Below are 27750 nucleotides of genomic sequence, written 5' to 3'. Positions count from 1 at the left end.
AATCCCCGCCAGCCAGCCGTCCCTGCTTACTTCGTTTGCCAACCGCTGACCGTGTGACTACTTTGGCAAATGAAAATGCTTAGAAGAAAAAATAAAAGTTGCGCTGATCGCAGCCGCAAAGGCAAAATAATTTATGATGCACTTTTTGAGACTGGGACCTCCGTCTTCCAACTCCCGTCCCGTCCTTCCTGCCTTCCACTTGGTCGGTCGCTGGATAACTCCGTGAGTCATGGGCATGGGCCGCTCCGCTCGCAGCCAGGTGTCGCTCAAACAAAAGTGAAACCATTCTGGTCGGTGGGTCCCCCACTTTATCGGTTTTTGGGGGGATCCAGAGAGACCAGCGACCAAAGACCAGCGACCACGGAGACCCTAAAATATGGCGCATTTGATATTTATGATTGTCTGCGTTTTAGCGTTTTAATCACATGCCCAGGGTGCACTGACCTGCCGCAACCTACGTACTTCGGCTTCAGCTACTTGCCGGCTACCGAATTGCGGTGAAAATCCCTCGCAGTTTCAGTTGGATTAGCTGGGCACTGCGAGAAATGTCATAGCCTCAGGTCTGCGGGCAATAAATTAAGTTGGAGCATTCCATTTTGATTGCCCTGAAGTTTAGCAACTAAGAACATTTCACGAATTGCGAAATATATTTTTCGATTCACATATTTACCAATCTAACAATTTGGAAGTCTGATCCATTCTGGATTGATATTTTATTTCTCCGAGTGACAGAGGTGGCCCACGGCCCAGCTAACTATGTTAAACAGCGAAATCAGGCTCGGGCCAAGACTAAAGACTAAAGACTGAAGACTGAAGCCTAGGCCTGCAGCCTGAAGCCTGAGGACTCAAGACTCAAGACCAGGCTGGGGCTCATGACTCCCAACGTCATCAAGATAAGGCGCATGACATACGGCGACAAGAAGCTACCAGAGCGTGCTCCATTCAGCGCCTTTTGGCCAGGAGGAGGTCGCTCCATCGCCCCATCGTCAGCGTCACGGCCACAGCGGTGGACCAGGCAAAGAAAACAAACCAACAAAAATCAAAAAAAAAAACCTTTGCCACAAAACGCTGCGACCAAATTTGGTCAAACGTGCAACATTTCAGCCGCACGCTGTCAAAGTTTTGGCGTAGAAAGCGAAATTTTGCGCGACTGAGGTAATCCAGGCTACTGATGACGAGAATTACGAGAATGTGGCAACCGAAAAGGAAAGTATTTTGTGCGGCCCAACTTTCGGTTGAACTCGTTTGTGGCAGCCACAGCAGCAAAATGGTCAATCGATCTTGGTTCCCCCTTTCAAGGTCCAAATGGGCAAGACAATTTATTTTATAATCGTTTAATGCGCTTGTTTTTCCGATGACATCACCCGGAGTCAAGAGTTGGAGTTGCACCTATACGAATACATAAGTGTATATATATATATCTTGGATCATTATAATCTGTCGTGGCGATTCCCTCGCTTGGCGACGTGGCAACATCAGCATTAACGCGGCCCACGCGGCGAATGTGTAATCAATCAACTGGCCATCGCGGAGGCCAACACAGGAGTGGTTCCCCTTCTCACAGATCTTGGCCAGCTATCGCTAATGGCTGCCACACAGTGTCAGGGGCATTGGTTGCAAGTTGCAGGTTGCAGATGGCAAGTTGCCCATGTGTATGTTGCCCATTTGATAGACACCGAACAACGGGCTGATGAGGCTTCGTCTTCGCACTGCCGCATTCGAGGGCGTAATTACATTTTTATTGAAGCCTCCGCAATGCAGGTGCTGCATTTTGTGTTATTTCATCGCAGGCAGGGAGCCGAAAGTGCCAAATGGAAAACTCCCATGAAAATTAAGGCTCGTTTCCGGCGTAAACAAAAATCGAAAAAAATTTACATAGTTCACCGCCCCCGATGGCAATTTTAATGATTAATTTTCTCAGGCTCCAAATAAATGAAAAACCCATTGACAATAACATCGAAATTGGTAACAACAGGAGCTGGCAAAAAACGTTAGCTAAACGATATTTCTATGCCCTTTCTTAGTTAAGCAACTTAACTTAATTTATACAAAACAAACAGGATCTGGAAATTAATAAGAACTTAACTAACTAAATTTAAAGTGGCATTTAAAAATTACTACTGATAGGCGCAATTAAATTGCAAACAAAACAATTAAAATAAAAGATCTGAAATCAGTAAAGTTTACGAAAAGAGCAAAGTTTTCGTTATTCACTGAGGGTATCGTAATGCCTGAAGTATTTTTCCAAGTATTTTGCCAAGCGCGACTGAGATCGATATAAATCTACAATTTTAATTTTATTTGGCAAGAACTCGCAGCAATATATGAATGCAATGGACGATAAACATCGACGGGCACGACTCATACCCGCTGCCAGTGGCAGATCTTGGCCAGATTCGAACCCAGAGCCCAGAACTAGCTGACATTTTCGTGGGTGTGGGCCGCGAAACAATGCCAGATTGCCAGGGACCAAATGAAATACAAAAAAGGTCAACAGGCAGCAATCAAAATAACTGAAAATAACTCAATTTTCTGGAGCAATTAACATGGTGCCGCGATCGCAGATATGCCCACACACTCCTTTGGGGCGGCAAACTTGAATAATTCGCGCAGCCGATGAAAAATTGCATGTAATTAACAGTTAATAATCAAAAATTACGTATACGCATGCGCGGCCGAGTCGAGGCAATTAATTTAACCATCGATTTGGTCGGCACTTTGTGAGCTGTAAGGCTATGAGCTGGGAGCCGTCTTGAAAGCCACGTTTGGCCTCTCTGACATCCAGTGGCAGCTGGGCGAAGATGGCCAACAAGAAAGAGCTTCACCCGCAACGAAAGTTTCGCATTCTTTGCGAGTGCCTTTGAGTGAAATGAAAAGTGAAATTATTTATTATTAATGAAATTAATATATAATCATGTTTTGGGTGCGTATGCGCTTTGTTTTTGCGCGACAGCAGCACGTACATATGTTAAATCACAAAAAAGCGACGATAAATAACCAACAAAACGCCGGGACCAACAAGACCAAGTCCAACACGTTTCGCAGCATCCAGTCAAAAAATCACAAAAAAAAAAAAGTCAAAAAATATACAAAATGCGAAAAATACTTTTGGCCAGGCTTTAAAAAGTTCACTTTCGTTTGTGTCCAAAAACTACGTCTTACATGGCATCTGCTCCCAGCAGCCGTATGATAATGAACACGTAAAATTGCGGGGAAAATGTTCGAAAATTGTGCAAAAAGCACAAGAGCACAGCCGAAACCAGTTGCTGCACCAAAAATCATTGCAAATCGGCGGCAGATGCTCCAAGAGGATGAGGATGTCGTCTCCTGCCAACTGACAGGCTGAAGGTCGCCAATGTCACAGAATGTGTGCTCAGTCATAAATATGGCCTGAAATATGAAGTCGACTGTGAGAAATGGCCTGCCGTGCGCCGCTAAGTAATGATAAAGGAGGGCCATTAATTTATAGCCTTTTAAAATGTACTCCAGATGCCAGAACTACACTTCATTGATGGCCATTAAAATTAGTACAAGCCAGACTGGATTGATTTAGTGGTAGGTAAATTGAAGCCGTCTATCGAATCGCCATTTCCCCATAGAATTGAACAATAAAGCAAGCGATTAACCCAAAAAATGATACCAAATTGGCATAAGTCGCCTCATTAAGGAGAAAATTCGCAAATGAAGTTTGGCAATTACGGAGAAGTAATTTGCCATAAAAAGTTAAGTAACCATATACAACTTAATTTGGCTTAATGGCAACCATAACTTGCACCCTATAAAAATCAAATGAAAACCAATTGTTTCCTCCAGTCGCGTTACAAATTAAATGCGAAATTTATGCAATTTCAATTTCCTTGTGGCCTTTTTAATTAAATCATAAATATTTATATGGAATATTTCACACGACTCGCACACTTGCCGCAGCTTGGCCAAAATTAATTCAGCAAATAAATAATAAAATCATTTACAATATAATTGCAACGAGCCAACAAAAACACTTTCACCTTCGCCACGAAGTCAAGTCTTTTCTTTTTTTTTCTTTTTTGGGGGGAGGTGAGAGGGTCTGATTTTATTTTTCCGCTCGGTTTTGGTTTGGTTTTTTCGCGGTTCGGGCCATTGCTGCTTTTATTTATGCTTTGTGGGTGTTCAACATGCGCCATTTGACTTTTTACCACTGTTTTTCCTCGACTGCCGCATAAACATATTTATGCATCGCAGCGTTAAGCGTTTATGGGATGCCAGAGAGTCTGCAATTAGCCGGTGCCAAGTAACGTGGCTTATGCCACGAAAAAAAAAAAAAATCGTCGCAAAATATTTGTGCTCGGATATCGCATTTCATATGGCCATTTGACACGGCCATGGCCCCACTCCCATCGAAATCTTCGATCAACTTCATCATAGAATCTGGCATTTTCCACCGAACTCCCCGCCCTCCTTCAATTAATTAAGCATTAAATATTTGATTTGCACTAGGCACATACATAAAACATGGCAAACTTCGTTGTGAGGCGCGTCATTATGCCATCGAAATTGTGGCCACTTGGCTGATTACACAGATAGGCACTCCGAAACTCTGCACAGTGGGTTTAATGGGTTGTCTATAAAAACGGACATTGAATTTCTTCCCATTACCCGTTAAGAAGTGAGACGGAAGTATCAAAATGGCTCATGATAATTAATCAAGTCATTCGGTACAAGCCATCTGCGTATGCCTTAAAGTTTGTAAATATATTTTACTTTAGCTGTGCGCCCATTTTTGGCCAAGTTATAGCGAAAACGCCGATTGAAAATATCCGATTTTTTAAAACAAATTTTTTTTAGATTTTTTGATTATAAATAATTCGTTTTTTTTTCGATAGCAGTAAAAATAGTTGTCCAAATGTGGAATGTCATATATCGTTGAATTCGTAACAAAATTCCCTATCGATCAATGTACATACATTGAAATGCTAATTTTTTGCCATTTTTCGCAAATTTTAATGTTGGTACCCCTTATCGAAAATGCAAAAATTTGTAAATTTTTTTTTTTTTGAAAACCGAAAAAGTAGGGATAGACATAGTTAGCTATGTTTATTAGCAGCACAAAACAGTCTTTATCTTAGCTGTGCGGCCATTTTTGGTCAAGTTATAGCGAAAACGCCCATTGAAAATATTAGATTTTTTACAAAAAATGTTTATTTCGATTTTTTGATCAAAAATAATTCGTTTTTTTTCGATAGCAGTAAAAATAGTTGTACAAATCTGGAATGCCATACCTCGTTAAACTCGTAACAAAATTCCCTATCGATCCATGTACATACTTTGATATGCTAATTTTTGGCCATTTTTCGCCAATTTTGATGATGGTACCCCTTATCGAAAATGCAAAAATTTGTAAAATATTTTTTTTTCGAAAACCGAAAAAGTAGGGATAGACGTAGTTAGCTATGTTTATTAGCAGCATAAAACAGTCTATATTTCAGCTGTGCGGCTATTTTTGGACAAGTTATGGAGAAAACGTCGATTAAAAATATCCGATTTTTTACAAACAATTTTTTTTCGGTTTTTTGATAAAAAATAATCCGTTTTTTTCGATAGCAGTAAAAATAGTTGTCCAAATGTGGAATGTGGAATATATTATAAATCAAAATATTGGATATATTTGGGTAGAATAAATTTTCGACATGAAATCAGCTTTGAACTTGAGTACCTAGAAACCAAAGCAAAGTAGCCCAAACCAAAGTGCAATTATCTGTTTCTTTTTCAGCCAAGGATGTGTAGTTGAATTCCAATAACTGCGAACTTCCCAATAACAGAACCCATCCATCCACTCAGTACAACCCGTCCATTCCGAACCAGGTTAATGCCCACTCAATCGGCGTTGATCCAGTGTTCACTAGTTGACTGCTTGACTGCCTCACTGGCTGTCTGGTGGCGGTGGCTCATAACTCATTACTAAGTGGCAGGCTTTTGTTATGTGGCACAAAATGCCAATGAACTCTGGGTTTGGTTTTATCAACGGTTCCCATTCCGCTTAGAAACACAATGAGTACAAAGAAAACGGAAGCGTCCTCGACGCTTATAATTTGCGGCCACTAAACATGCATTTCCAGCCCGTGATATATATCCCCATCCAAAGATATGTATATATACAAATGTATCTGTATCTGAATCTGAGCAGGCAGACGCATCCGAAGGCCGTTCGAGGAAAAACTGTGCGATGGACGATGGACCGGCGAAGAGTGCATGCTTAAAGCGCGTTAAACGATGATTTAATGCCAATAAATAAGTGTAAACGTTCATTACAGATAATTAATGTATCTGCACAGAGGTCAGACAGTCAGGGAAAAAAGTGAAACTTCAATTAGACGGCTTAACAGCATTATGGCGTGGACGATTAAGACTTGAGTTACGTGGTGCGGTGCGGCAAATTGACATTTCACCTGTGTGCGAAGTGGTCGTGGTCGTCTCTCTGCAACTCAGCCTGCCTGCCTGCCATTGATCTCTTTATCAGGTGGTTCGGGTCCTCAGTGTCTAGACCCTGGGGTTCCGGATTGGGGAATGGCGAATGGGGGGTGGTGGAGGGGGTATTGTGGCTTCAGAGGTATTGGGATCTTCGTCGTCTGGGATTTTGGACGGGCGTTAGTGCTGCACATGCCCCAAATCCCGGCAACAATCTCAACTCTGCCCGCCTGACAATGTCGCCCAATTCGTCTTGCACTTTTCATGCCCGCCGGCTGCAAATTTCGTATTTCTTTCGTATATCTTTTCTTGGCTTTTTTCCTCCATCGAGTTTGGGTTTCAGTTTTCAGCGATCGTTTTTCGGCTCGGTTTTGGGTTTCGGTTTTTGGTTAGCCTTTTCAATTTAAAATGTAAATCAAGTGTGAAAAACAAAATCTGCAGCGAAAGTGTTGCAATTGCAATTTGCTCGTTGCGATTTTTGACGTTTCTCGCTCCGAGGCTGTGTATTGATTTATTTTGATTGTTAATCAATTTGGCGAGCGCTGTCCCCCGAACACTGTCGCTCTGGTAATAGTTCAATGAAATTATAAATCAGTCGGCCAATTCCCGTCCGCCCGATTCCGGAATCCCCATCCCCATCCCCATGCCTATCCCCATTTCCATACCCTCGATTTTCAGTTATCGCTCGCCAGTTGCATATCGAGTAATTCAAGACAAACTCGAAAGAATGCAAGTGACACACTTTTGATCTCTTTCACTGCGGCACCATTAACCCATTGAGGGTGTCAAGTAAATGGGCGAAATGTGTAAAAGGTGAGGGGTATTAATGGTATTAATCAAGGAGGATGTTAAAATATTTGTCCACCTTGCTAACCATTGAATTCATCCACGGGAATTGATAGCAGCTGAAGTTATGTACTTCAAGGTTTATCTTAAGAAAAAATTTGCGCGTTTAAGCAAAATACTTGTGTCACAGAATGACAGACAACCAGACTTTTATCTTTTTCAAACATTTTGGTGTTTAGCCCTTACTAGGTCAGAATATAAACATGCAAGACCCATTGCTAGCAAATTCCTAAAAACTCACATACTTTAGGGTCTGTCGCGACAACAAGAACCAAACACCAGTGGGTTAAGCCGATTGGGAGGTGGGTCATTTGTCAGCAGGAAGCTGCTGGAATCGAGGAAAGCCACTGCCAATGCCGCATTTGCTGCATAAGCAAAAGCAAAAGGTTATGGCGCAATTTGCGCATGCGCACGCAAATTACGCGCCATAAATCATGCGACGGAACGCCAGGCGACTTTTGTGGCCATAAAGCTTGGACGGTTTTTTCTGATTTTTCGCTTTCTGGCTCCTTGGGCTTGGCTTTTTTGTGGGAGTTGCCCCAACTGTCACCGTTGCTGATTGCCGGTGGCTGCCGCATTGCGAGATTAGCGAGAAGCGATAAACACATAAACCAAAATAAACTGTAAAGAAAGTAGTTGTGGATGTGGATGTAGATGTGGATATGCTTGTGGACACACATTCGATGGTCGCGTGCGTAAGCAATTAATGGTCGAAATGGTGGCCCCAAAAGGTGGGGAAGTGGGGAAGTGGCTTTGGTCATGTCTGCATCTCTGTGGTCGCATTGACATTTGCTATCCTGACCCTGACCCACAAAGAGCTTGGCGGTTCGCTTTGGCAAATTGAAAAAGAAAACTCAACTAGAGGCATGTCAATCACTGTGGCTCACGCCACCTCCCTCCCCTCCCCTCAGCCACCCACTCAGGTGGCATGCAAATCTTCTGCTTTACCCCAGGTATTTCATTTCTTTGCCAACACTTTTACACTTTTGTACACTTTTTGTACTTCTTGACGGTCGCGGTTGGCTGCTGTGCCCCCAAGGTTAACGGCGCAAACAAAGCGGGCCAAAACAGCCAAATGGAACCGGCCAAAATGAAATGAAATGAAGCTCTCTTCACGGACCCCAAAGCCAGCGGCTAGAGATGGCCGACTGACAAGCGCTCCGATTTGGATGGGAATCAATCCGAAATGTGGGAGCGGAACCGGGTTTGTGGTCATCAAATATCGGTCAGCTGGGAAATAGTCGAAAATAAATCTAGGAGTTACAAAAACAAGTCGTAAATAATATTACTGAGTGTATTCCTTAATCAACATTAATGATAATATGGGTCTTATGTGCAAAAAAACTTAGTTTTAGCATCATATAATAAACCTCAAGAATACAAGAACTGTCATGTCTAAACGGTTCTTCATTACATTCTAATATTCTATCAAATAAACTTACGTATTTTACTGATATTTAGCTTTCAAAAAGTTTTAGGAATGTTATTTTACTTTTATGTTATGGACCCCTTTCCATGTTCTTTCTTCAAGAACCCTTCAAGTTAGTGCTAAATTTAATTGTCTAAATATATCAATTTCAGTTTGGCATTCACCTACTTTTTGCTCCCTGCGACGACTGACCCAGAACAATCACTGCTGGCAGCCACAAGTGCTTTTGGGGGATCCCAACTGGAGACCCTAACGAGAAAATCACGAGACGAGTGCCATAACTCTCACGCTCCGATTTCGACCGTCTCTAGGCCCATGGGCACTTCGGCGCCGACTTTGTTCTTCTGGCTGCCAAAGCCAGGCCCAAAACGTCACTCCAAAGAGCCAACACTCAGCTCGGTTCGCGTTCTTCTCATCGTGTTTATAGTTGTTTTTTCCGATTCGGATTTGGAGTTGTTGAGTAGCAGCGTCTGAGGAGCAGCGGCATTGGCTCTTTCTGACAGCTCGTAGTACAGCTCGCCTGGTATGTATGTTCATTTTTATGGATTTTTCGGGAAGATGGCAATGGGGATGGGGATGGAGCATTGGCCGTAGAACAGCTGCATTCTTGGAAGTCAAAAGCGAGACGTTCTTTGGTTGTGCGGCTATGGCTTCTAACTGTTGCTGATTGAAGTGAAGACCCGTCTGGCGGCGGCCAGTTTCGCAGGGCGTTGCAGAGGTTTCTGATTACAAATTGAATTTTATTAGTTTGCTTGCGCCCGCATTGATTTATGATTTTTCTACAAAATGAAATCTATAAATAAATAAAAAAAAAAAACAAGAAGAAATGCCCAACTAGAACTGGGCTTTTGTAGGTTGTCTTTAATTAAGACCAAGTGTCAATATGATTTATGCTCCACACATACTCGTTGGTATAATTAAAGATACGAAATCATCGCAGCTTTAGCTTGTTGTTGTGGCTTTCCCTTTGGCCAACACAACATTTTTTTTTTCCATTTTTTTTTGGTATTTGTAGATTTGAGAGGTGGACACATTGCGTGCGATTGCATTACGAGTGAAATTTGCCAACTTTTACAAAAGATCTTGGGATATTGATAACCTTTTTGCCTAGGTTTTGGATTGCTGCCGCCTTCGACTTGGTTTTCTGCTCCTTCTGCCGCCGCTGACATCATCAAATTCGAACTCAAAACCGAGTCGCAGTCCAAGTCCAAGCTGGCAATTTCATTTCGATGGCATCCATTTGGGTTGGCTTTGATTACATAAATTTGGCGCCGTCTGCGATCGCGATGCTATGCGATGCGATGCGATGCCATGCGGTTCCATTTGCATCTTCAAAGTCCAAGTGGAACCCCGAAATGTGGGTCAGCGGTCTTCGACTTGGGTGCGGCTCCTTGGCTCTGGACATCGCCATATGTAATTACAATAACTGCAACTTCCAATGCAACAACGGCAATGCAGCGGCATCAAAGCAAACAACACAACACAACACAACACTACTCGACTCCACTCGACTCGATCTCAAAGTAAAATGTCTCGAAACCTGTCGCTTTTAATTAAAGGCCCCGCAAACTCCGACTCTAAGTAACTTTTCATGTTCCAAGTTATGCGCACAATTTTAAGCGACAGCCCCCACAAAGGCATTCAACATCAAAATAACTTTTGCATTTAGTCATAACTGCATTAAATATGTTATTGTTGTGGTTAAATATTGTAAATGTTTTCGCTGTTCGTATGCAAAAAGAGGTGGTAGCATAGAAAAAACTGGGAAAATCTCAAATTTTTCGACTTAGAGTTCGGTGCTCAGGTTCGACCGACCCACTTCTGTCATGTTGTACGATAAATACTTTGAGATTTATTGTTCGCCGCGGTGGCAGGCATAATTACAATTTATGCCCAAGGTGGTCCCCCAAGAGCACTCGCCAAGTCCCGTCTTGTGCAATAGACCCCAACGAGTCCAACTCCTCCCCGAGCTGCCAGCTCCATCTCAATTCCAGTCCAATCCCAGTAACAATCTCCGCCAACTCGCCAAGTTCAACAGCGTGTTTGAGGAAGCTGTCGCCAAAGACAAAGACCCATACAAATTGCCAGGGAAGCCGTCTAACGAGCCGTCCCTCTGACAGCCACTTCGATGTTTACCTGTCTCGCAATTGCCATTATTCTTGCCTGAATTGAAAGTGAACACCTCACAATATTGGGAATATGAAAGCTTGGAAGTGCGGATCGAAGATCGCATACCCCTTGTAAATAATGTGGAGAAAAAGCTGACTTAAATAGTTCAAAACTATCATAAGATTATTGTAAACTATTTTGATTTTAGCAAAATGATTCACAAATTCCCATTCAAAGTATTATCAATGATTGTTTCTTAAGAAAAATGTCAGAATATTTAAAAAATATTTTTCTTTTCTTTAGGCATACAAAAGTCGTACAAAAATATTGTTATAAACTGTGCATCAAATATTACACACCACAATTACACAATAATCTCGGACATCAGAAATTTGTATATTGATGCCACAGAGAAGTGAGCTTGCCGCGCTTCAGTTGTTTCGGAGAACTCGATTGTGGACGTACATTCTTCAGAGTGCAACCGACGGGCAGACTTACCTAAAAATTTCATAATTCAATTAAAAAACCTAGGATTCATTGTAAGTCAGACTTACGGATTCGCTGGTCACCCGGACGGGCTCCTTATCCGGACAGACAACATAGGTTCCGGGACCATCGGAGGGAATCTCGGGCTCGGAATCAAAAGTAATCTTGGGTTCGATGGGTGCAGGAGTGGGCTTGGCAGCTGTTAAAATAGAAAAATAATTATTAGAATTAGTCAAATTTCTTAATTTTTAATAAAAAATAATAATCTTAAATATGTCAACGATGAATTCGTTTTTCTACTTACACCTGACGTAAATGAAAAATGTGCAGCTTAGAGTTTTTCCATCGGTGGTGGTGGCTTCGTATTTGATTGCGTGATCGCCGACTTTAAACAAAGAACCCGGAAACTGCAAGTAGGTAATTGAAGTAATGGTTTCCCAAACGCCATTTGTTTTTCTTACATGTGACTTATAGATCTTAAGAAGTTTGCCCTCGAATCGTGGCTCATCCCACACCACTGACCGCAGGTTCTGGTGCTCCTTTAGATACACTTCGGTGGATGGAGGACAATAGTTGGTGGTATCCGAACCCAAATCCACTCGTGTGCTTTCGCTAGAAGCAGGAGCAGCACTAATGAGCTGGGCTGGCTTGGAGGAAAAGGGCTCCAGCGTGGAGTAGGAAGATGACCCAGTATCTGGGGAACTTAAACTAGGAAATTCAGACTGGCGAAGTGAACTGTGTGTGGAAAACAAACCGAAGCTTACGGGCTTGGATGATTCCCGAGAAAGGGATTGTAGTTTAGAATAGGGTAATGTTTCTGAATCTTGGGAAATTTGAAAATTGATAAAGGAAACTGGTTTTGGAGTTGATGCCTGGGATCTGAATGCAGGAAATGAGTATGAACCACTAGTTGACAAGGTCGCAAATGGAGCCGGTCTAGGAAGTGATGATCTTGAATATTCAGATGTTCCCAAAAAGATAAATGGATTTGACACTTTCGGTGTTGCGGCCTTAACAGTAATTACTGTGTGGCATCCAATTGTGAGTTTGGTCTCCGGATCGTTAACTCTAAAGTGGACCTTATGGACTCCAGCTGGCAGATGACCCTGAAGTTGACCTGCCCAAGTGGGATGTGCGACCAATCGGCCATTCTTAAGATTTGTTTCTGGCCTTTGCAGAGTCACATGAGCCTTCTGCTCACCGGCATGCAGTAGGATTACAACATTTTCCGGGCACTTGATATAGGGTCTAATCCGTGGCACATTCTGGATTTGATGTGATGTCACTGTTTTCGGAGAATTCCACTGCACGGATAATTGACTTGCAAGCTGATTGATGCCGAATGGCTGGCAGTTAAGATCGGTACCGAATGACCAGCCCTGCAACACCATGCAGGAGGTCAACATGGATCCGGTGGGCACGTAGCCAGAATTGCACTGAAGTTGACAAATGTCGCCAAATCGGGATGGACCCTGAGTGCAGCTGGCTGGGAATATAGCTCCATTCCGAGCGGGCTTTAGAGCGGGGCAGATTCCATGACTTTGCACGCGAGTTTGTTTGATGGCTGTGAAAAGATACGGAAAAGGTATAACACCAGCTGTAGAATTTATTACTTGACTTAGGGTCTCACCAACACACTTGGTCTCGGGTCCCTCCCAAATTCCATTGGCTCCGCAGCTCTTGGTCTCTGGACCCTGTAGTACATAGCCTGGATTGCATGCAATTCGGCAGCGACTGTTGTAAAAGAGCTTCTGCTTATGGCGATACCTGTTGCAGTGCGACTTGCCATTACGGGGAGCCTGGAATCGAGGGCACAGATCCCTGGGCTGCAACTGATTGACCCACGTGCTCTTGGGCACTTCTGGAAGCTTGGGAACGGGTGCTTTTGATGTAGGTATGTTACCAAGGGGGGGCAGCTTTGGCAGACCTTCCCACTTGGGCAATGCTGGAAACTTGGGCTCTGGGAAATCGAACACAGGCTTCTTCGGCTTCTCGGGTATTTCATTGGACAGCTCGGTGAAATCGGGATACTTGGGCCTCTTAGATTCGGGCTTGGGCGATTCAGGCAGTGATGAAACTGTGGGAATCTCCGGCAAAGCAGGGAACTTTGGGAACTCGCAACGGAAGCCCCCAATTTCGTTAATGCACTTTCCGGTGATACAGCTAGTCTTGTCCTGAGCACACTCATCGATGTCCTGGCAAGTCTTCTGATCACTATCTAGCTTATAGCCCGGTGGACAGCTGCACTTGAATGAACCCTCGCTATTGGAGCAGCGATGCGAGCAGCCGCCGTTCTTCTTCTGGCACTCATCGATGTCCACACATTTGTCGTCCGATCCCAGGATGAAACCCGAATTACATTCAATTGGAGCACATCCCTCGGCGGATCGCTGAGTGCCCGGTGGACAGCCCACCAGAGCGGGATGACAACTGCGACCGTCGTCGTTGAGGATATAACCCAAAGGACATCCGCACTCGAAGGTACCTGCCTTATTGATGCACTCGTGGCTGCAACCGCCGGAGAGAAGGCCGGCGCACTCATCCACATCCTGGCAACTTTGCTTGTCCTCGGCCAGTTCATAGCCTCTTTCGCATGCACAGGCATGGGTACCTAAAAGATTGACGCAGATGTCACTACAGTTTCCATAGTCCTGCGAGCACTCATCAATATCGGAGCAACCGAATCCATCTGGCGTTAGCTCGAAACCCGTTTCACAAGCGCAGGCAAATCCCCCAGGTTGATTCAAGCAGAGCTGCGAGCATTGGCCATTGCTGTCAATGCACTCATCAATGTCCTGACAGGTGCGCATATCCTCTGATAAAGCATATCCCAAAGGACAGGCGCACTGGAAGCCACCTGGCTCATTCTGGCAAAAGTGGGAGCAATTCCCATTGGCCAGCGAGCACTCATCAATGTCCAAGCATGTAGGCGGAGATGGGACATCGGGTGAGGTTGAAGCAGTAATGAATGAGGTGTTTAGTGATGTGACTATGTGGTTATCCAAGCCCAGTGCATATCCCGGTGGGCAGAGGCAGGTGTACGAACCATTGAGGTTCTCGCAAAGCATTTGATCGCTGCACCCATGAGTTCCCTGCGAGCACTCGTCGATGTCGAAGCAATAGCCGCGTATGCCATCCAGCTTAAGGAGCTCATAGCCGGCAGCACATATGCAGCCATACGAACCTGGAAGATTTCGGCACACCTGCTGGCAGCCACCATTATTCACCAGACACTCGTCCACGTCCTCGCAGCTCTTGCCATCGGCACTCAAGCGGAATCCCTCGCGACAGGAGCAGCTACCTCCGCGGGCAGTGAGGCAAATCTGTTCGCAGCCATTGTTGTTCACCTCGCAGAGATTCTCGGCCAAACAGGTGTACTCCTCGACCAGGTTGAGTCCTTCGGGACACTCACACTGATAGCCACCGGGTGTATTCTGGCAAGTGTGACTGCAAAGGTGCGTATCCTCTGCGCACTCATCAATGTCCTGGCAACTGAACACCTCACTGCGGTAGCCCGTTGGGCAAATGCAACTAAAGCTGGTATTGTCCTCACTGGCCAGACACGATCCCGGAGAGCACTTCTCAACGCCCTTTTCTGTGGAGCAAGAAGATTCCTGCACCAAACAGGAGTGTTGATCCTCAGATAGTTCATAACCCTTGGGACACACGCATTGGTAGCTTCCCTCGGGCAAATCCTGACATTCGTGGGCACAACGCGTGCGATTCAACTGGGGATTGTCCAGGTCCGCACAGGTGTCCAAGGCACAGCTGCGCTGATCCTCGAGCAGGTGATATCCCTCAGCGCAGGAGCAACGGAATGATCCGATTGTATTCTCGCACTGTTGCTGACAAGCTGCGTTATTATCAAGATCCTCAGGACCTTCTACATCGCACTCGTTAATGTCCTGGCAATCAGTACCGTCCGCGGACAGTTGAAAGCCAGAATTGCATGACTTTCCAGCGGGTTGTACTTCGGAAACTTCCTCTGAGATTTCGTTGCTCTCCTCGATGGGATTCGCCGCAACTTCAGTGACCTCGGGCTTCTCCACCAGCGGCTCCACACAGCGATAGGAACCTGGCAGATTCTCGCAACCGTCCTGGCAATCGGATGACAGCTCGGCATTGGCACATTCATCAATGTCTGCAATGAAATGTGTACCATTTAATGTCTATTTTTTTTTAACATGTAAATTATATAAACATACCAACACAGTTCTTTCCTGACTCATCTATGTAATAACCACCTTGACAGCTACATTTATATTCTCCTGGAAGATTTTCGCAAATTTCCGAACAGCCACCATTCGATTCCAGGCACTCATCGATATCTTTAAAAATAATAACAATGCTTAGTTTATTCTAATAATTTACGTTAACATTATACACCCACCAAGACAGCTAGCATAATCGTCGGGATTCAGGGTGTAACCTGATCGACAATCGCATTTATTGATGGGCTGGTTTTCATCTGGATAAAGCAATCGCTTGCAAATGTGCGCACAGCCGCCATTGTCTTCCCCACAATTGTTATCCAAGAATGTTGGCTCATAAGGATCTTTGATGGTCTCAACAGATGCATTGCTGGAGCTCTGTACTTCAGTAAGGACTTCCGGTTCCAATGGAGCTTCGTTTTCAAGGACCTTGTTCTCAGTTGCAGTCTCCGTTAAAGTTTCGTTTTCACCCGTTTTCTGAGGAAGGTGTGATTCAACGACTTCATTCGCCTGATTATCATCAATATCGATAACTATTTCTGGTTCAGGCCTGGATTCGGCATCATCCACTACCGGTGGTGGCGGTGGCGGTGGTGGTTCCGATTCACTAACCTCTGGCTCCTTATCACTTTCCTCGAATTCATCGTAGGGCACAGTGTCGTACTGTTCGAAGTCATCTTCGTCATCCGCTTCGATTTCTTCTTCGGGCTCTACATAATCCAACTTGGGAATGCAGGTGGGTATTTCACCCACCCACTTTTGGTTCGAGCAAAACATTTCGGAGTTTTCGGATTCAAAGTCGTAGTTATCATCGCACACATAGAAGGCCACTAGGAAGACCTTCTTGCCCCTCCGGCGGCGATCGAAAAGGGACACCCTGCCGTGGTTAATCTCCGGTGGAAGGATTTTGGCTGCCGAACAGCTCATGTCCAGGTTAGCAGCCACAGAGACAGGCACTTTGGGCTCCTCTGGAATATCCATGACATTTTTCCTTTTTCGCTCAGAGCTTGGTGAAGCTTAATGGAAATAGAAATACATAAATTTTGATCAGAAAATTATCATACAAGAAATCTGTTGATATTTAAGGGTCTATAAAATAGTATTTCCCGGTATGAGAGATATAACTTCTAAATGTTTGTGCGATTTTATAACAATTAAGTTGTTAAAATGAACATGCCCCAACTATAAACATAAACGATTTTCCGTGTTATGCATCCAGCAATTTTAAGTGCACTATAAGATTTCTCACCAGAATCCGACGGCAATAAAATATTTTATTGGACGCACCATGCCACAAACAGCTGTTCACTCTCGCCTTAATATGTACCAAAAAATAATGACTAACACAATCCTAGAATCTTAGCTTTTAAGGGGAAACCCATAAAAACTAGGTGAATCAATCTTTTGAATCGTTGCCAAAAGATTTTTCATGGCCAGAATTTAATTTGTCATTTTGGGATTTGCTTTGTTTGGATTTATGACCAGTTGTATATTTTCATTTTTCACAAAGCCGGCCGGTGATTTGGTGAGTAATATTTCGTTCAGATAAATAAGAGACCTGTGTTAGCCATGACTATTTTGTGTTACACATTTTCCGGAGAGCGTGTCATAAAACTATGAATATATGCTCCATTAGCTATAAACCAAACGGTCTTATGGCCATTTTGTGGACACTTTAATGTCATAAAATAATCAAAAAAAGTGGTGGCATTTTTAAACTAATTAAGAAAAATTATTTTTATTTTTTTTAATTTAAATCTTAAAAATTGAAAAGGATTCTTTTTCATTACTACAAAAATAAAGATGTATTTAAATATTAAAAGAAAGATTATATATTCGAACATTATTTAAGTGATATAATTTCGAATATATTTTGTAATACCAAACCGATCGCCATAAGCCAAAGAAGCGCAATCCAAACTATAATAATCTTTTACAATCCCCAAATTCCATGTAAGCTATCCAATAAATTTCCCATTTCCACAAAATCAGTGAAATATTTCCGATTTCCACCCACACTCACCTGAAGCAAATGCAACGCATGCTAGCGCGCATAAAACATATTTCGCCGCCCACATTCTGAGGCCCTATTCCGATTGCGATCCTTATAGAACAGCTTCCACGCACACCTTTCCACTCTCACTTTTGTCGAGTTCTTGGGTTCAGATTTTATAAAAAAGAATACATTAATAAGATTTCACGACATTCGTTTCTTTTTTTATTTGTTCTCCAACATATTTATGGGACAAGATCTATATATATGGTGGCATACAGAGGAACAAATCCATTTGGATTAAGGCGGCTTTATAAATAGCACATGTTCAACTCTTTTTACATATATGCACAGGTCATTCGTGAAGAAAAAGGGGTCAGATTTACATCAAGCGAATGCACTTTTTGCAATTACAGTTCACAGAGCATTTCACTACTTTAGTTGATCTAAAACACATAAAAACGATCTGTATATATATACTTCCGTAGCTTTAGGAAAAACAACGTGTAGTATTTTTATTTTGGAAAACGCACCGATTCCGTCGAGAGCCCAGGCAAGACTGAGGAGCCAAAGAAATTCGGACTTTTCTCGAAGGGAACGAGAAAACCATTTTTCGATGTCTCCAAAGATATATATACGTTTATGGGTGTATATATGCTGATATTTCATTGATATCATAAAGCAAATTAGTGCGAGAGCGCACAAATGTCACCAGAGGGGGGCGTAAAGAGGGAGGCTATTTTTACCGATGGTATTATCATTAGCATTGGGCTGTGAAAATTAATGGGCTTCCGTCATCCATTGAACTTGATCGCATTGATCCTTCAGCAGCTGTCAAATGCGGTAGTCTCTAACATAATTTATATTAGCTAGCTGCTTAGTCATTCTGTAGATTATTGCAAATGGCTTTAAATCGAACATAATTGAATACACTGAAATGTGGTGCGCCTAGGAATTTAAATTTAGTTCAGTTTAAACTTAGTATTTGTCAGACATAATAGTTTTACACCCACACGTACCTGTTTCAAATGCGAAAACTCATAAAGCATTTCGCTTCCCACACTCAACAACCATTTATTCCATCCTTCAACATATCAATAAATTTGATTTTTCCGGTTGGCTTGACTCAAATATTACTCGTGCATTTACATTTAATATTCTTTTCAACACTTTTATGGGACGGCAGTCATGTTAAGATGGGCAAAGTCTTAAAGATTAGGATACCTTTCAAAAATAACACATGACAATAAGTTTTGTATACAATATAGATATAAGTTCTTTAGTTACTCATATTAACTATTATCATTTAAAGTAAAATAGGTGCGATTGCACCTTATTACTTGAATTTTAAAAGAGGCCCATCATCTGTAAACAAATTGCCCATCTGAACTCGAGATATCGGAAGAGTGTTAAGAGGCGAAACTTTCGCATGGGGGAGGCCATTACATCACAAGATTGGTTGGCTGGGTACCGAGCACTTTTGCTCCATTGTTGAGCACATAATTAAGCACCGCTTAGCTTATGTAATTAATGTCAAGCCAAATGACCAAATGCCAAGAGCCCGAAGTGGAGAGTCTAATGAACCAGCTGCGTGTGCTGATTTATATGCGACTTTTCGAGCTGGTTTGTTTGTTTGTCTACTTGTATGTTATAGGTCTCTCTGTCCGTCGATCTGTCTGTTCGTCTAACTGTTTGTTTGGCCTGGCCAAATTGTGTTTTGTCACCGTCACCATCGCGAACGACGTCTCTCGTCTCTCGTCTTTCGATCGCGCACTTAGGCCTCGTTTATGCGCAGGCTCTGCTCGATACTCCAGTTTCTTGGGCCATGTGAATGTGACATAAGTCGCCGGGTGTACGGCCATGATATATGAATATGACAAAGCGACATGGACAACTTTATTGGCTCATGAAAAGCGCTGTCACTGCTTGACTGACATAAATCACCGAACGGCAGAAATAGGCATTCAGCGCCCCAAGAGCCAATCGATTGCCGCCAAAAAATAAAACAAACTGGCCAAAAAGTGTTCAGTTCAAAATAAATCAAAAATCAATCATTGCGAAGGGCCCATGGGCGATCATCTCTGTGCAATGTGGTGTGGGTCCCAGTGAAATCTAGCGCAATCAGGCGATTTGCGATTTGCATACGACAGGAATATGCCGAATCGATTGCATAGTTTTTATCTGATTGGAACTGTCAACTCAGGCGGACATTTCGCTTCATTCATGGGCACGGGCAAAAACCCATATGGAAATTAGAGCAACAATTGGACATCGTGCAGCGTTCTAAAAATAATAACCAAGTGCTGCTTTTATTGACCAACAGACAAACACACAAAGTCCACGTCAGGAACAGGAATGTGGGCATGCGAATGCACGCCACCTATCGGACGAACGAAGCGTATCCCGACACGCTACCCCCTCACACACACACACATGCTCAGAATTTCGTATCTGAAGCCGTGTTCTTCACTTTCCCCATTGTGTTTTCACTTTTGTGCCGGGTACTCATAGGTTACCAGGGTATACCTGCCCTTGAGTGATGCTCAAGATCGGTAAACATTAGATTACACACAATTTTCCAACAATAATCGTATATTTATAAAAGATATTCATATATAGACAAGTTGATTACAATGCAGTTTATTATAATAATAAGTTTAACAATCATAGGTTTAACATTTGCATCTATTCTACCTGTTTAGAATCTCCCAAATACTTTATATTGTATGGTACAGTAAAAACATATACGACACGCTCAAACAAACTGATTACACTGATTAAATAATTGATTTTGCATAACTTCGGAATACATTTTGTGTAGTTCAGCTCAGTAACAGGTACTCCCTGGTCTAAGTCCTGGCTCGTGGGCACCACACCTTATTTTGTTGCAGACCTAGAACCCTTTTAGCTTTTGGCCTATAACTACCTTAACTATGACTATGGTAAGTGTGCGCCCAACGCGCATGACCTCAGCAATTTCACTTCACTTGAAGTGCAAACGCACATGCAAACCGTGGAACTCCAACAGCTCCAAAGTGCTCCACGGGTCTGCTTGACCAGTCCAGTTGAGAACGGTGCGGTCCTGTTGCGTTGCGTGCCCAGTAAATGGCAATGGCAGGGATGTGAATGGGGATTGGCGGCGAGTGGTCGAGTGCCGAACTGACCCTTCACTTTAGCAGCGAATGTTTTGGGTCAGTGCTCAGTTGCGTTGAGTTCGTGACCAAAGGCGGGCGTATTGCTTATACCCCAAATTCATAATCATATTCATATTCGATATAAATAAATCCACGGCTGTTGCTAAACCAATCCACATCGATACCCGCTCCGATCGGCATGGTTCGGCGATTGTCTGGCTCGAATTGAGAAGAAGTCATGGGCTGTGCCAGCAGCACTCCCATGGTTGCAACGGCGGGCAGCGAAATGCTGAAAGCCGCCAGCCATGTCAAGCAGAAGGGCGAGGCCGTCGTGGAAGGTGTGTGTGTGTGTTTGTGCTTGAGTGTGTGTGTGTTACCAATCGGTGCTGGCCATTAGTTTGGGTTGTGGCCAGCAGATGACATTTAAGAGTGTGCAGTCGCAGGGACGTTCCAAACTGGCAGTCGGCGTATACTTGATATTTGAAGCGGATACTTAATTTTCTGCAAAGGCCAGTCTTAGATCTAAACCCAAATATGCGATATTAAAGATTCTAGAAATGCATTGGTTTACTTGTGACATAAAATCACCTTATTACCTTTTAGTAGTTCACCAATGATTGATGGCTTTGAGTAACCGTCCCAAAGTGCTTGTTCTACTCTCACCTCGATCATATATAAAGTCCTTGACCCCGTGCCCAAATCAATATTAAATTCAGCTAATTACCGGCCACCAACAAGCTAGTAAATTCCCACTTAATGCCAACAAGAAATTCGATACATCCAGGCGCAATGTACGTAATAAATGTGGTCGCACTTCGCATTATTATAATAACAAGCCACGTAATAAAGGACAATTGGCCAGCGCAATGCGTGCCGCGTAAACTTTTTTGGCCTGATTTTTCGCCTTTCAGAGGGTCGCAAGTGAAAGCTGCCTCCATTGCCATCACTCGACCATATTTTTATACATTTATTTAACGCATATGAAGAAAAACGACTTGGTTGCGTGACCAGACGTCAACGAATTAGAGCAAAAACATATTATACGTACATGTGCACTGAGGGAAAGTACTATTATTAAACGCGGACAAAACTCTGTAAATTGACTTCACTCCAATACACTGTTTTTTAAGAAAAGAAATATAATTATTCTTTGCACCTGTGGTTTGAACAAAGTTTTAAAATTTATTGTTTAGTTAAAAGTGGTGTTATTCCCTTTAATTATTCGTGAAAGTTTTGAACGTTGATTATTTTCTAACTGCACATTTATATTCTATATATTGGCACTGCCCTTCGTGAGCGGCAAATGAAAGTGCTTTCATTCCCGTGCTTTCCTTGCAGACGCCTCTGAAACGCTGACCACCACTTTGGACACGGCCAAGGAGACCGTTGGCACGGCGGTGGCGGGAATTACCACTGAGCTGGGCAACGCCTTCAAGGAGGGCACTCAGGCTCTGGACGAGGCCAAGCACAAGGTGATGGAGGGTCTGCATCTGGAAGAGCTCCAGCAATCCGAGTCGAAAACAGATCCGGCAGAGGCAGCGATGAGCAGTTCCCGGGCACCGACGCCCAAGCTGCAGGAAGATACGGATAGCCTAAAGACGTCCACTCCAGAGCCGGAGATCGAACGAGCTCTGGCCAACGAAGAGGAGAGTCCACCGACTCCGAAACCCTCGCTAGAGGAGATGGCGCTACTAAGTGCGGAAGTCTCGCAGGCATCTGATGCAGATGCGCCCGCTGCAGATGCACCTGCTCCGCCGGCTGCCGAGCCTTCAGCGGCTCCAGCAGCAGAAGCACCCGCAACTGAATCCTCCGCGCCCGTGGAGTAAGTAAGCCTCTAGAGAGCACCTGATGCAACGCAAATCCGTAATCGCTAACCCGTAACCCCCGTAGCCCCATCGCAAATCCGTAACCTGTAGCGCCACTGCACCCTGAAGTTTTCGCGTAGTTTGTACCTGCAACGTTCGCTTATGATTCGTAGTTGCCGTCGTAGTATCCCGATATTTACATTTATTATGGCCTAATCAACATACTTTCTCCTCTCTCTTTTCTTGACTTGTATGTAAATTGTAAATAAACTTACTCTACTTCTATGTACATATCATATACTCTGCCTTTGTTTACTTGCGACCTCAGCAAATCAAACTAACCCGAACATCAACAGCAAAGTCATGTGCGTAGTATTGTGGTAATATTTTGAATATATTTTACACGGTTATAAATATACTTTATTCGGTTGGTCGAATATGTGCGTAATTGCACAACTGTGAACAAATGACCATTAAAAAACTATTATAAACACCATAAATACTTTTTTAAGTAAAACACATAAAAAATTACATTAAATTGAGATCGTTAAAGTTTTGCAAATACCACTCTCACACAAAATCTCACATATATACAACAAATGAAACACCCCACCAAAAATTAAAAATCCGCATAACACTAAAACACCATCTTTTCACACATACATTTTCACACACTGAATGGTAATCCCTCCAGAAGTCGTAAGGTGCGTCGCAAACTCGTCGAAAGGAATAAAAGGGATGAAGAGGAGCATAGACCCAGTACCACCGAGTGGGAGAAGTTCGCGGATCAGTTGGCCAAAAGCAAGAAGTTTAAGCCCTACGAGAGCTTTGCCCACGGCCAAAACAAGTTCTCCGTTTACCAGGATCACACCAGTCTCAGGGATAAGCCGAATCACTACGATGGTCATTTCAGTGGTGGAAACTCGCAGAGTGCCTCCCAATCGGATTTGTCCAGCGGTCACATAACTCCAGCCCCCACTCGCAGAGGGCAGCGGGAGTTCGCCAAGTTCGTGGGATCCGAACAGGCGGGCAGTATATCCCGATCCAGTTCCAGGCTCTCGAATGCCGCCACTGCCAGGAACTTCGATTTCAATCCCCAACGCGAACGCATCAGTCTTTCAGTGGCCACTCGCATTGGTTCTGGTATTCAGAGAGCTCCTGCTGAAAGGATTTCCGGTTGGGGCAGAGGAAGACCGGCTCCATTGGTGGAGGAACCGGGATACGCAGGACGCAGGATGAGCACGGGAGTTATTCAACAGCCTTTGAGACCTGGTAGAGAGAAATTCCTGGGCACTGCAAGTCGACGGGCAGTGAAACCCATAACCCCTACGAGGGATGTGAAGAGGGAAAAGTCTTCCAAGAAGCAGCATTCAAAGATTATCTCTTCGAGAGAATCGTCGTATTTAGATTTTGATCCTCGAAGTCCAATAAGGACTACCAAAGCTTTACCGAAGGATATAGTACGCTCCAGAGAACATTCATTGAATGAGTTCGATTCCATTAAAACACAAAGGATTCCCTCTAAAGGATCAAAAACTTTGAATACGACTGTGGTGCCATCAAGGAATGTATCTTCCAGGGAACCATCTTATGTGGAAATAGAGTCTTTGGAAACCTATCACAATCCTCTAAAAGTACAAAAACCTTCAGATAAGGAAACTGTTAAGTCTAAAGAGCCCTCCTACACAGAATTTGATTCATTTAAAAAGGATAAAAGTCCGCGAAAAGTAAAAGCTTTGGACAAGAAAATGGTACGGTCAAGAGAGCATTCATTTCATGAATTTGATTCTCATAAAGCAGAAAATAGTGCTTTTAAACCACCTCTACCTATGCAATCCGCTGAAGCGCAGAAACTACCTCAGAATCTCAACCAATCACACAATATTCCTATGGAGCACCTACCCCAGATAGAACACAGTCCGAGTGAAGCAACCCAGACATCAACAAACCAAAATCAATCCTCCGCACCTCCAACACCTAAAAAGACAGAAACTCCAAAAGCAATTGCTTCGAACTCAAAGATGCCATCACCACCGATTTCTAGGGCTTCCAGCGCCAAATCCTCAGACAGCAGCAATTTAGATGTGATAATCCAACCCATGAGCAGTCTGAATACACCTAGTATAAAGTCCTTTACCCAGTCACCGGATCAAGTTATCATGGAGGGCTATGAGGACTCCGATTTGGAAGCTGCGCTGGCCAGATTGGAAATCTTGAGAGGATCAACGGCCACTTTGCATTCTTTAAGATCCTGCAGTCCTGGCAGGCACACCTATACAGCCTCCTTACTGAGTTCTCGACGCACTTCTCCTTGGGTGATGAGAAAGAACTACGGAGGCACTGTTGGCAACAAAATAAAGCCACCTGAATTGGTGGAGTCCCTGAAATCCACAAAGGCCATCCATCAAACCCTCGAACGCTGCGATATTTGCTATAATGAGTTTCTTACAAACTAGCTATATTCTTAGTTATGGTCAAAGAAAAATGTAAAAAGCTTTTAGTTCTTTTAAAGTTCTTACATATTTATGAAAGGGAACTACTACAATAATATTACTGCCGTACATAGCTGTGAAGCTTGCTCTAATCTACAATATAGACAATAGTATTTATATCATTCATGTAAACAAATATTTTACTTTCATTGTTAGATAGGTTTCAACGAAAATTAAAATGTATACAAATTTAAGTAGACATTTTCCAGTTCCATGAAAGTATATTTTTTTAAATTATATAAAATAACCACATGCCTCAATAGGTTATCAATAAATTCCACTTCCATATATACGTTAAAAATAAAAAGTTTATTTACGAATAGATTGTTTAATGTTATGCAATCCCAGGAGTTGCAATAAAGCAAGACCAGATATTAAGAAGTTATATGCTTTTGGAACGCTTTAATTGCGAAACTTTTATGGCAGGCAATTTGGCTATCGGGAGTTCAAATCAAAACCGAATCACCCTGCAGTCCGATTTGGGTTCCTTTAATTGATGACTTAATAACGAAATTGAAATGTTTATCTTGCCGTTCACTCAATTATTCTGCCACTTGAAGTTGGCTGCCTCGGTGCGGTGGGATGAAGTTCGATTTTACGTTTTACGACTCCACGTTCCGCGTAGCAGTGATTCCACATGGCTTCCACATCCACATCTCCCGTCCGTGACTTAATGAACTATTAACAGCAATGATAGTAATTTGTTGCAGCAGCAGCAGCAGCAGCAGCGGCGGTGGCGGCAGCGAATGAAATTGCTTTCGGGCAACAACGAGTTGTCTTCATGGCACTTTTTGGCAAACAAATAGACAATTCAACAAAGCGACATGCAGACAAATGGCTACAGTGGATACTACGAGCAGCAGACATATATCTGTTTGGCTTTTCGCGGGGGTGTTACCTGTGTTTTGGTGTCCCCCTTACCCCACAACACTTTATGCACCTGCCTGCTCTAGCCTTTTGCCTGCAAATTGAGTTTGGAGCTGGCATCTATTTTGGCACGATTTTCAAATTACGTACATTGACTCGCAAAATGTTTGCTTTATGCCGCAATTAATTCCCAGGCGGAAGAAACAGTGCCCCACAGGGGTGAGCGGGTCCAAAAGTTGAAGGTCTTCGGCGGTCTCTGTGGCGTGACATTGAAAGTGAAAGAACAAGTTTTGATGGGCTTCGCTTTGTTTTCTATTTTTAATGACTTTGGCATGGCCGCCACTTGGTTCATTGAACGCAGAGCAACGCACATAAAAAGAAGAAAAAAAACAAACGAAAAGTAATCACCGCTAATGATCTATGAAGTGCAAGTGTCTGTACTTTTACTTTCATTTATCAAAAGTGGAGGCGTCATCTCTTTTGGCCAAAAAAAACAAAAAAATGTGGAAATTAGCAGCCGTCCAAATGCAGAAAATGCATCTTAGCACTTCATTTTCTGGTTATAACTCTCGTTGCGCGTAAGTTTGTGGTAAAACGTGCTTTTAATCAAATTTACATGTGCCACTCATACGCACTGTAGGCTGGCAAAAACCAAACAACCACCAAAAAAAAAAAACATCTGAAAAAAACAAGCAATTTTCTGTGTGAAATTGATTTATGCAATTGTTGTTTGGGGCAAGCAGCAGCTGATTTGTTTATATGTTCAGGCGGCAGCAACAAGCATGGCAAATCAATAAGTTTATGCAACAGGCGGCGATAAAATCTAAGAAATCAACGAAGACAATGCCTTTACAGAGCTTCCTGCTACAGTTTCGTTTTGACCAGTTTTAACATACATTTTTCGACCACTTTTAACAGCGCCCACTGAGTTAACAGTGCTCTGTGCGCATGCGCATGCGCATTTTTGGATTTTTTCGGATTTTCAATTAATGTCTTTCCTTTTCATTTCCATTTCAGTTAATGCGGCAACGCACTTGCTGCTGGCTGCAAATAGCAATCATTTGTTAGGCAAACTACTTTTCGGCCGCTTTCGTTTGGCCTTTTGCCAACATTTTGCATAACCTGGGTCAAGACGGAAATGCAGGAGGAGGCCGGCCATTAATAATCTTTGGCTCTCGGCTTTTCGAGGCCTCAGCTGCCCGCTGCTGGTGACTTCTTCAATGCGTTTCGCCAGAGCCTTTTCTTTTGTTTCTGCCGGTCGGCCAGTTGGCCCAAAACGTGCCCGGGCTACAAGCCAAACTCAAATAGCAGATCCCTGTGCCACTTACCCAAAAAACACCCAAAATAATAGAAAAAACTGACTAACGATGCTCACATTCGTTCATTACTTAGCCACATATTTGAAAAATTTTAATTATCATTTAAATTGATATAAAAATGATAAAAAATGAACACAACTTTGAACTTTTTAATTATATTATTCACTAAACAATTTTATTGTTAATACAAAATGTTATTAAACAATCAAGTTGACAATGAAACACAGATGTAATTAATTCATTCGCTTTATGCAATCCCTGTCCAGTCGGTGACCCAATCTTATTCACCTCTGCCTTTTATCCGACCTGCACTCCCTGCTGCAACGAGCTGGTGTTCAGTAGCCTCCGCATAATCCAAATTAAATTGTCAAAAGAAATGACAATTCAATACACACAATCTTGTTAAGCAAATATGAAAGAAAATACCAAAACAAAAAGCACTCTGTCATCCGTGCTCTCCAACAAAAGCGGAGACAGCAGGAAAGAGTGAGAGTGAGGCGAGGAATCACAGCCGAAAACCAAAACCAAAACCAAGACAGAGATGGAGGTTCCAAAAAGTGTCAAATTAAACTGTCAGAGCGACTTTTAACCCATTTTCGTGGGCCATTACATAAG

The 27750-nt window shown here is 43.1% G+C and overlaps 2 protein-coding genes across 4 annotated transcripts; one reads left to right on the top strand and one right to left on the bottom strand.

The window, feature by feature from the left end:
• Window positions 1–11077: 11077 nt before the first annotated feature.
• On the bottom strand, window positions 11078–18087 carry LOC6533343. 2 transcript variants are annotated; one of them, XM_015194439.3, is made up of 10 exons: window positions 18052–18085; window positions 17549–17680; window positions 15705–16541; window positions 15520–15642; window positions 14499–15455; window positions 12945–13925; window positions 11776–12878; window positions 11619–11721; window positions 11383–11513; window positions 11078–11326 (listed from the first exon to the last, which is right to left on the bottom strand). In XM_015194439.3, the coding sequence occupies exons 2-10, from the start codon at window positions 17601–17603 to the stop codon at window positions 11213–11215; spliced, it is 4404 nt and encodes a 1467-aa protein (XP_015049925.1). In that variant the 5' UTR covers window positions 17604–17680; window positions 18052–18085; the 3' UTR covers window positions 11078–11212. The 2 variants fall into 2 exon arrangements, with proteins under 2 accessions (XP_015049925.1, XP_002094069.2); XM_002094033.4 differs by having other exon boundaries at window positions 12945–15455; window positions 18052–18087.
• A 2621-nt stretch (window positions 18088–20708) lies between these two features.
• LOC6533342 (predicted GPI-anchored protein 58) lies at window positions 20709–25334 on the top strand. Of its 2 annotated transcripts, none has more exons than XM_002094032.4 (3): window positions 20709–20990; window positions 21991–22474; window positions 23152–25334. In XM_002094032.4, exons 1-3 carry the CDS (start codon window positions 20891–20893, stop codon window positions 24911–24913), a joined length of 2346 nt encoding a protein of 781 aa, XP_002094068.2. In that variant the 5' UTR covers window positions 20709–20890; the 3' UTR covers window positions 24914–25334. The 2 variants fall into 2 exon arrangements, with proteins under 2 accessions (XP_002094068.2, XP_039230161.1); XM_039374227.2 differs by lacking the exon at window positions 23152–25334 and adding an exon at window positions 22543–22755 and having other exon boundaries at window positions 20719–20990.
• The last annotated feature ends 2416 nt before the right edge of the window (window positions 25335–27750 follow it).

The sequence above is a fragment of the Drosophila yakuba genome, chromosome 3L (assembly GCF_016746365.2).
Source record: "Drosophila yakuba strain Tai18E2 chromosome 3L, Prin_Dyak_Tai18E2_2.1, whole genome shotgun sequence".
NCBI classification, from domain to species: domain Eukaryota; kingdom Metazoa; phylum Arthropoda; class Insecta; order Diptera; family Drosophilidae; genus Drosophila; species Drosophila yakuba.
This window is presented reverse-complemented; position numbering and strand designations above follow the sequence as displayed.